This window comes from Myotis davidii, unplaced genomic scaffold, assembly GCF_000327345.1.
Source record: "Myotis davidii unplaced genomic scaffold, ASM32734v1 scaffold1891, whole genome shotgun sequence".
Classification (NCBI taxonomy): Eukaryota; Metazoa; Chordata; class Mammalia; order Chiroptera; family Vespertilionidae; genus Myotis; species Myotis davidii.
This window is the reverse complement of record NW_006282606.1, coordinates 5,534-16,306: the sequence shown is the minus strand read 5'-3', so window position 1 is coordinate 16,306 and position 10,773 is coordinate 5,534. Positions and strand designations below refer to the sequence as shown.

General features: G+C 45.3%; 1 protein-coding gene across 1 annotated transcript; it reads right to left on the bottom strand.

Moving 5' to 3' along the window:
* Positions 1-249: 249 nt before the first annotated feature.
* LOC102765832 (mas-related G-protein coupled receptor member X1-like) lies at positions 250-5,712 on the bottom strand. The gene is given in 3 exon segments (XM_015560678.1): positions 250-835; positions 838-1,709; positions 5,702-5,712. Coding segments are annotated over 3 exon segments (1,149 nt in total). The 3' UTR covers positions 250-569.
* Between the last annotated feature and the right edge of the window lie 5,061 nt (positions 5,713-10,773).

Here is a 10,773-nt window from a genome sequence, read left to right as displayed (position 1 = left end):
TTGGACAGGGATTCTTTTATTTTTAAATTATTAAGTATTACCTCAGAAGTCAATAATATATTAGAGGCTTCACATGTATTAACCGCTGACATTTATAAAATATTTAGTCATATTTTGCACCTGGCTGAGTGCTTTTCATCTGTTTTCTAATTTATTCCCCCCACTATGATCCTATGAGCGGGTGATTTCACCACATTTTACAATGAATTAACAGAGGCTTGGAGAGGAGAGCTATAGAACCAGGACTTCAGACCCGGATTTGTCTGATTGGGACAACGATTCTTTCTGTTGCAATGAAGTTTAAAGGAAAAGCATTCAAGAAAGAAATTCAGATCACATGAGAAATTTATTGGTAATGTCAAGGACGAAGGAGAGGTATAACTTTCAGACTAATGCTTTCTCTGAGAAAAACTAGAACAGCCAGATTAAAAACAACCTATTTGAAGAGATTGGGGAATCACTGAAGCATTTTGGGGCTGAGTCTTGGAGAAGACTAGATACTTTCCAAGCCTGGCAGGGCAGCAGTGAGTCTCAAAATTACTTCAGACTAATCAGGACAGAGGCTCTCATCACTGTCCCAGACTGCTTCCCGACATGGCCAGGGTTTCCCCAGGAAGGCCTTCTCCAGGTTCATTCCCCTCAGGAGTGTCCTGCAGCGCCCTCTGGAGAACGAGCCTCAGGGTGTGTCTCCGCTTCCACCATCGCTGCCTGAAGGAGCCAACAAAGAAGTAAATGATGGGGTTGGCACCGCTGTTGACACAGGACAGAGGTACTGAAATCATGGAAACATGAAAGAGGGCACTAGATTTATTTGGTAACTTGAAAAAGAGGAACCGGAGATGCCGAAGGGCAGGCCACAGAGGAGGAAGACCAGCACAGTGAGCACGAGGGTCACGTAGAGCCTGGTGGGTGGCACCCGGTGGGAGCCACACAGCAGTCTGGTCATCAGGGCCAGGCTGGACCCAGAAAGAAGCACAAATAACAAAATCAGCCAGGACACAGTGATGAAATCAAATACATGATACACATAAGGGTTTAAAAAATTCAACTGGAGGATGGAGGACCTTTTACCCAGCATGCTCAGCAGCAGGGATAGGGCCCAGAGTAGGGCACACATGACAGCAGACAGGTGTCTGGGGCGGCGGCAGCGGTACCAGATGGGCCACAAGACAGACAAGCAGCGCTCCATGCTGATGGCGCTGAGAAAGCTCAGGCCTGAGATGTAGGCAAAGATTGACACCGAGAAGACAAATCTGATCATTACTCTATGGAAAAAACTGAAGTTGAAAAGTAAAACTAGCAGATGTATAAACCGGCAGCAGAGGAAGAGGAAGTCGGCCCCCGCCAGGTGGAGGATGTAGACAGAGAAGGCGTTCCTGCGCATGCGGAAGCCCAGGAGCCAGAGCACCACTGCGTTCCCTGCCAGCCCCACCAGGATCGCCATGACTGTCAGTAATGAAAGGATTATGTGTTCTGTATAATGTAGATGAAAGGCCTGATCAGTTCCATTGGTTGATGTGAGGTTGGTCTCCCCGGCTGTGACAGTCATATCCGTGCTCAGAAACGCTGCAGTTGTGGGCCTGGAAATAAAACAAGACTTGAGCACCTGCTCTATGACCACTGACCCTCTGGCCACCCTGTCTGTGGCGAATGGAGGCTTCCAGAGATTAAGATTCTTTCTGAACCACACGGTCTTGGAGTCCTGGATCCTGAATTTAAACCCAGTTCTCTCTGAATCTTAGAGCCTGGGCTGTTTCTACTGCAACACAGACCCTCTATGTCCAACCTCTCCACTCACCATAGAGCCCATGACGTGCCCTGGAGGCAGGAGGAGAAGAGTCTGCCCAGGTCCTGTGGATGGCAGCAGGGTCCTGAGTTCCCCAGTGCTTGTGCTCTGGGACAGTGGCTTTGTTTGACAGCAGGCTGTCAGAAGCCCCAGGGCAATCTCAGTGACTGAGAGTGGTCTACTCACCAGGGAGAAAGGAGGTTATGATTTATAACTCTTGAAGGGAATGAGACCCCTTGTTAGGACAGAGTAAGGACCCCCAACGCTTTTGCATTAGAAATGTCCCAGTGGGTCATCTCTATGAGGATAGACAGTAATTACTCTTCCCATTGTTGTGTCCCCAGGGCCTAAATCTGTGTAGGAATACCATGGGCCTGTCAATAAAATTTTAATCCACGAATGAATGCATGAATGAATGAACGAATGAAGAAGAAAATTTGGATTTAATCCTATATAATAAAAGCCTAGTATGCTATGTGTCCAACTGTTCCTTCGACTGCTCGACCAGTTGCTATGTCAGGCACTGACAACCAGGAGGCAGATACTCTGACCGGTAGGTTAGCTTGCTGCTGGGGTCCAGCCGATCAGGACTGGACTAGACAGGCTGGAAATGCTCTGGAGCCCTCCTGCAGCCCCTCCCCACCCCGATCATGAACTGGGTGGTCCCGCAGCCTGGCCTGGGCCCTCTTGCAATCTGGATCCTTCAGGGAATGTCGGATTGCCAGTATTGACCCGATCCCCACAGGCCAGGCCAAGGGACCCCACTGGTGCATGAATCTGTGCAATGGCCATCTAGTATAATATAATATTTTTTTAATGAAGAATTTTAAATATTAAGACATAAGTTAACACTTTTAACTCCACCATCAAAAAACACATATATAACAAAAATAAAATTCCATTTGTAAGTTTTCATTCTGTGCAAAGCTCTTGTGTGTTTGAAATAATTTTTTTATGCCTGCAGACATCTCCTATCCAGGTAGGAGAGGATTCAGGACTGAATTAAATTTCTCTGCATTTTAGACGAGAAAGAAGCCATTTTGAGAGGAGAGAGACAGAGGCGGCAAAGGGTTTGAATAGAGGTAGTTGAGACAGAAATACAGAAGGGGCATTATTAACTAGTTCCTATGATATGTGTGATAGGAAAGCCACTCATTGTCCCTACATGTAATTTGGAGTAGAGATTTCTTTGCAGATCAAAGCATTTGTATAAGATAATTCTGGTGGTGGTGGAATTAAGAAGTGCTTAGTTCTTTGGATGAAAAGAGACCAGCTCTTGCAGAATTTAGGTGAGAAACATAAATCTACCCACACGTAGGTGAAGAGTAGTAGCTGGTGAGTGCTTACATGGTATTACCTCTTTTAATTCTCCAAATAGCCCTATGAGGCCAGTACTATGCTTTCTCCCATCTGGCACATAGGAAAAGACAAGCACAAGGAGGCTGAATGACATGCTCCAGTTCTCACGTGCACAAGTGGAAGAGCCTGGAATTGAACCCACAGGCCTGTGTCAGAGTCTTCAGCTTTCCCCTGCCTTGCAGCCCCACTACCAGGGTGATGTGTCCAGTACACATGGGGGGTGAGGGCAGAAAGCAAGTAAACTCAGGGACAAATCTAAAATGGGAACTCATCTGTATGTTTTATTGGATTAGAATAAGCAAATTTGGTAAATAACAAGGAAGTGAAGCTTATCCAGTGTGGAAGAAGTGGGTGGAATCCACCTGAGAACAGACCTGAGATTCCAGGAACTCCTTCTTCCCTCTGGACAGGCCCAATCAGTCAATTCTTGCCTGGTTCAGCCAGCACAGGCTCCCCCAGGAGAATCGAACCCGCTACTCTTGAGTCTGTGGGCTGCCGCTCTAACCACTGAGTCAAACCTGCTAGCTCTTGTGTCCCTTTTTAAACTCAAACCTCAATAGTGACGACAAGATCTGTCTGGATTTTGTCTTTTTTTCATAGTTGTTGTTCACTATTGTATCCTTGGCACTGAGCACATGTTCCTTAAAGACCATCTGCTATAATATCATCCTTTAACTCAGGAAGAAGCTGAGGCTGAAAGAGCCAAAGGATTTCCCTGAGATCACAGGTGAACAGCAGGTCCAATGCCAGCCCTGGCCTCCTGGAGCCCAGCCTGAGGTTTCCCACTGTTCTCTGCCTCATTGTGGGATCAGCACCTGAGTGAAATCTCCATGTGAGCTCAGAACATGAGAGAGCTTCAGGAGTGAGGAAAATGCTACTTGGTCTAAATACCCATTTCCTTCTCTCTCACATAATAGTTCTGAGAGTTTTAGATGAGAAAATGGATTCTAATCCCAGTTTCCATTCCCATTTGATGGCACCATGTGACCAGGTGGTAGCCAATGGGAGGTGAGCACAAGTGATGTAACCAATTTTAGGCTGTGCTTTTCCTTCTCCTCTTCTCCTCTGGATGGAATGCTGATGAGTCTGGGAGCCCTGCATGAGAATAAAGTCATCTCTCTAGGGATGTGGAGCAGTGATTTGAAAGAGCACAGGTGTCTGATGCCTTGAAGTCACCAGTCAAGTTCTAGTAAGCTCTCTTGCATTTCTTTCTAGGGCTACCAAAATCATAAATTGAAATTCTTTAAAATATTTGTATACAACCACCTTGAAAAATAATGTGCAGTCCATCCTCAAGGCATTTATGATGAGACATATTATTTTTAAGATGTAACACCCAGTAGGGGGGTGCCAACAGATCAAATAAATGAAATGTAATAACAAGTTGATGTAATCACAGTGAGAGAGAAAAAGTCCCAGGAAAAGCAACTAAGAAGAGGCTATAAGAAAAATGGATTCTCTTCATTTGACGTCAAATTTCATTTCCAGCTTCTCTACCCTCCGCTGCATCCTGGGAGGACACATCTCTTTGCCTCACCACTGCCCCCTTTCCTTCTGGCTCCTGGTTGTTCTCAGGAAAGGGTGACACTGACAGCTGATTGGAGGGCAGATGACAGTGATTGAGGTTTTAACTTCCTGCCTCTCTGCTGTCCAGCTGTGAGTTTGCCATGGTGGTGTTACTCTACCTAAGGAGATAGCTCCTGTCTGTTGGCCTTTTTTTTCGGTCATAGTGACAACCAGCGCTACAGACACAGCCTTCTTATGTTCTGGCAACTTATCGTTCTCTTTACACTTAAGGAAGCGCAAGGGCATATCTCCCTATTATGATTTACAGTGGGGCCTTGACTTACAAGTGTCCCGACTAACGAGTTTTTCAAGATACGAGCCGTCTCTCGGCCGATTTTTTGCTTTGAGTTGCAAACTAAAATTCGGGTTACGAGCCAGCTTCAGATACCCCACTGCTAGTTGGCACAGCAAACGTCACAGTGAACGCCACAACATCAGCCCAGCATTACGTGTCTCACTCGTTCACTTTAAGATTTGACATACGAGTAATTTGAGTTATGAGCTCCGTCACGGAACGAATTAAACTCGTAAGTCAAGGCCCCACTGTATCTTTAGGGGCCTCTGTATCCTTTATTGGTTTCCCTTAGTCCTGCTCACCCTTTGTACACAGTCTTTTTATTAAAATCTCTAAAATTGCCCTATTTTTTTGTGCCTTGTGTTTTTGGCTGGGATAGGAATGATACATGCGTAAAACAAACAAATTAACAAACAACCTCATAGAACAGCAAGGTAATGTGTAAAATCTGAGGTTATTAACAATAATTCAGTTTGAAAACAATGTCTGTGAAGCAGAAAGAACCTGGGTCCCTCACAGCCTAAGCTACCAGCACCCAAAGCTTCCCTGAGGGAGCTTCATGTCTCTGGACTCTCCTTCATGGGTGCCCATGGCTCCTTGCATGCTCCACCCCAAGATGCAATCATGAGCATGTGGACTAAGAGGGAGAAAACAAAACTGCCTTTGAGAGAAGGTAGTTCTGAGCCGACTCTTACCTGAGCGCCATCTTGTAGTTGAAAGTGGTGAGTAGAAAAAGAGGAGCTTTCCAGGGAGTGCTGAGCACCAGAGAATGCTCTCCTACCCCTGGATAGGAGGTGTCTGCAGGAGCAGGGGTGGAACCTGATGACCAAGAGAGGCTTATCAAGATGCTGGGCAGCCCCTGTGACTTCCTGCCCAAGGGACACTGGCCAATGAGATTCTGGAGATGTGAGACAAGGGCCTCACGAGATGCTTCTCTCTTGTCCTGAGTCCAATGACTTATCTCTTCCTCTCTCCATTTTACCTCATCTGGCCCCCCTCCCTGTGAAGAATGTTTAAATTGGATCCTGTCACTACCTATAGTGAGCCTGTGCACTTTAACAGCTGTTAGCTAGCTCAATTTTGAAAATGAAATGTATTTTAATGAACACTGCCTTTAAAATTATTCAAAGTGTGTGTATACATTTTTTGGGACACCTTCTATTACCCAAAGGGGAAAGATCAGTAAGGCTTTAAGGGGTTAAAAAAATCCTTTTGGCCGAAACCGGTTTGGCTCAGTGGATAGAGCGTCGGCCTGCGGACTGAAAGGTCCCAGGTTCGATTCCGGTCAAGGGCATGTACCTGGGTTGCACGCACTTCCCCAGTGGGGGATGTGCAGGAGGCAGCTGATTGATGTTTCTCTCTCATTGATGTTTCTAACTATCTCTCTCCCTTCCTCTCTGTAAAAAATCAATAAAATATATATTTAAAAAAAAATTTAAAAAATCCTTTTGGACTTGGAATTTCAGCATCCCACATCTCTTTGAGAAGAATATTAAATCTCTGGACTTTCTCCCTCAGAGAAAGCACACATACACATACACAGAATTTTGCATTTCATTTCAAGAAGCTTGTGAATCTCCTGAAGCCACCTACAAAATCCTGGCCTAGGTAAGACAAGGGAGAATATTTCAGGGTCTCAGGGAATCACCAGGTTGGGGTAAATGGTGTTCACCAGGATAATACAGATTCAGCAAAAGTCTCAGGGTACACAGAGTCCAGTCACCACCTGCCCAGGGCCTGTAGACCATTTTGATTGGAGAGTGGGTCTCAGGGAGTCATCAGGGTGGAGCTAGTGGAGTTCACCAGGATAATGCAGGCTCAGATTTGGGCATGTGGGGAGAGGGCTCAACACAGGGACAGTGGTGGCCATCCCTCCAGCCCTCTCCCTGAAGCCACACAACCCAGTTTCTCTCTGTATGTCTCTGGCACACCTTCCCACCCCACCCAACCCCACCCCCCAGCTTGACAGAATTCCTTGAGAATTTTTTGTTGTTGTCTTGTTTTAATATGTTTTTATTGGCTTTCAGACAGAGAAAGGCAGAGGGAGAAAGAGATAGAAACATCCTATCTAATAAAGAGGGAATATGCTAATTGATCCTAATGCTGTTGCAAAGATGGCGGCGCCCACAGTCAATAAGGAGGGAATATGCTAATTGACTGCCCCGCCCTCAAAAGGCAGCGCCCACAGCCACAAGATGGCAGTGCCCAGTCCCCTCAGCTCTGCCAGGGTGGCAGGTGCACAGCAAGGCCAGGCCCGCCCCCAGGTGGGCCCGGCCGCTTTGCGTGCCTGTCTCTGGAGACCCCCAATCCCCTCAGCCCCCCAGCTACCCAGGGCTGGCACGAAGTGCAGGCAAGGCTCGAATGGTGGCTGCCCAGCTGACTCCCAAGGCATAGGCAAGCCTCGGATGTTGGCTGCCCAGCGGCCCAGGGCCACCCAAGGCTCAGGTAACCAGGGCTGGCCAAGTCTTGCGCTGCCGGCAGTGGCAGCAGCAGAGATGTGATGGGGTTCTTAACTTCCCCTGATCACCGGGTTGTCTCCCACCCCTGAGAGCTCCTGGGCTGTGAGAGGAGGCAGGCCGGGGTGAGGAATCCCCATTCCAGTGCATGAATTTTCATGCACTGGGCCTCTAGTCCTATATAATAAAAGCCTAATATGCTAAGTTTCCGGTCGTCCAGTCATCCATTCAACCAATCAAAGCATAATATGCTAATGATATGTTAAGGCGGCTCAACTGCTTGCTATGACGTGCACTGACCACCAAGGGGAAGACACTCTGACTGGTAGGTTAGGTTGTTGCTGGGGTCGGGCTGATCAGGACTGAGCGAGATGGGCCAGACATGCCCTGGAGCCCTCCTGAGGTCCCTCCCCAGCCCTGATTGTGCACTGGTGGAGTCCCTTGTCCTGGCCTGCACCCTCTCACAGTCCAGGACCCCTCTGGGGATGTCAGAGAGCTGGTTTTGGCCCGATCTCACTCAAAGCAGGAGCTGCCCCCTGGTGGTCAGTGCACTCCCACATGGGGAGTGCCGCTCAGCCAGAAGCAATTATTAGTTTCTTGTGTATCTTTCCAGAGGTACTCTTTATATAAATAATAGGAGAATGATTGAGTGACTTTGCTATAAAATGCATACTTGATATATGCAAAACTCCATGTTTATCTGTTTATAAAAGAAACACAAGAAGGAGAATATGTTCACATTCCTATGTATTACCTATATAAAGAGTACCTCTGGAAAGATACACAAGAAACTAATAATAGCAGTTACCTATCAGAGAATGTGGGAATTGAGCAGATGAGGGACAGAAAGGAGACTTTTCTCTGTACACTTAAAAAAAATTTAAACCATGTGAATGTATTTCATAGTCAATAAAGGAAATAAATAAATACATAACCAAAACAAAATATAGCCCATGCCCAAGCCATAAATAGATGTGCACTCCTAATTAAATGGAAAGCATGGCAAATACTGGCTTGCTTTTGTTAGAATTTTAGAGTTACAAATTTAAGAGATGTGCATATGCACACGTGTGCACAGCACATATAGGTAGGTATTGAGAAAAACAAAAGCAGCTCCTGACATCCAGTTGCTGACCTGGCACTACCAGCTGCTGGGCCTTGGAGTTGCTATGAGCTGGCCTGGCACTCACAGCTCAGTGTTGATGTTCTATTTCATATGAAGTATTTCACAGCACATCAACATCAAGCAAGGCCACTCTGTGACCATAATGGATCTAGACAAAAACAAGACCACTCCATAATCAGGTCTGAATACAGACAAAACCTGAACATTTTTCAAGCCATAAAATTCCACACATCTTGCTGTCCTGGCTAATGTGACTGATGCTGCTTTTCCAATTATAGCTTTAGCCTCACTCTAGTCTTTCCTTCCTACAGATAGGATTTATTGATAAAATTGTCCCCACTTTCTAACAGCACCCAATCCAGAGTGCACCCCCTCTTCTTTGTACCTTCCTCAAAATCACCCAACCAAAGCTCAAGTCCTAAATGAGTCCTTTCTAACACCTTCTTCCTGAGATGCCCCGTGGTTCCCCATGGTATATGTTCTCTCCCGCTGCAATGAGTTATAAACCAAACTTGTTCAAATACAGGAGTGTTCCTAGGTCTTTGGCTGAAGGTCATTGAGAGTGTATATGACATAAAAGTTAGATAATTTTTGGTTTAGCTTGGCATTTCAACACTAAATTCTGCTATAGGGAAACCTGGATTCAAATCTCTCCTAGCCCAGTCAGCCCACGACCACCAGGGACAAGACAAAAGGCTCTGACCTCTTACTATGAGGGAGACTGCACACTATAGAAGCTATGGGGCATCTCCCCAAACAGAGGAAACTATAGACTCATTAAAGGATTTGAGCAAAAGGCACACTTTTAGGTGTAATTGAGGGAAGCAGTGTTTTTGATGAGCTCACAGTGAAGCAGAGCTATCTGTCATAGGTTTCCATCAAATTTGGACTGCTAATGGACCAAGGGGCCTGCTTCCTGGAATATTACAAAAGTTAATCTACGGAATGTTATAGACAGAAATTATCTGAAACTCCTCACCTACAGCGGAAATCAAGGCAGACTCTCTGTATCAAAGTGACTTAAAACCTCTTGGCAAAAGTAAGGTATTTCCTTTTTACTGATATAATCTCAAACAACAAAGTTTCTGACACTCATGGCATATCACAAGTCAGGTGGATCAGCACAGATATGGGGGTTCAGTGGGGGTGGATGTTTAAATGACAGCTCAAAAGTGTCTTCAAGATTTCTCCCTCCTTTCTCCCCCACCAATAAGGAGGCTCCAGTAGAGGCCCCTGAGTAAAGTCCTAAATAAAGAGACCTCCAAGTAAGGCTCCTGGTCTAGAAATGCAGATATGCTTAAGACCATAGCCTGCTTACAAGGGGCCTGAGTCCTTGACTAAAGCTCCCTTCAGAGACTACAGTGTGCATTAAGTCTAGTGGGAACAGCTTTGCCTGGTGAGGCCTGCCAAGTAAAGCCTTTGTGAACTGCTCACAGTTCGGCCTGAAAAATCACAGGTAGACTTTGGGCCAGGAGCTCACACACACACACACACACACACACACAAATACATACATATATTCACAAATACATACACACACACAATCAACAACCCCAATAGAAAAATGGACAAAGGTTGTGATCAAATGGTCCACACACATACACACAAAAAGAAAAGTTGAATGATTCTTAAATTCTTTTTTTGATTCTTAAATTCTTAAACACATGAAATGATGTTCAGTCTCACTCATAATAAGAGAAATGCAAATTAAACCTGCACTCAGATAACACTTTTTCACTTAACACGCTGTGATGGTGAAGAAATGGAGAAACAGATGCTCTCTTATATGAGGGGGTATACATCAATACTGCCTCTACAGAGAGCAATTTGACAACTTCTATCAAGAGACAGATATCTTTGACCAGCAAATATATTCTAGGAATTTATCCTGTAGGTAGACTCACACAGCTGGGGAATAACATATACACAAGAGTTTTTATTCATTGCCATTTATTTTTTATAATCACAAAAGACTGGAAACCACCTGACAATAAGGGCCTGGTTAAACAAAATATAGTACATCCATACCCAGAAATACTATGCAGCCATTCAGAAGATATCTCATTAAGTTTCAAAAGCAAATGCAAAACAGTGTGTGTAGTATACAGTTTGTATGATAGTACAGAGGAAATAACATATACTTTTTAAATTGATTTTTACAAGGAATGGAAGAGAGAACCATCAA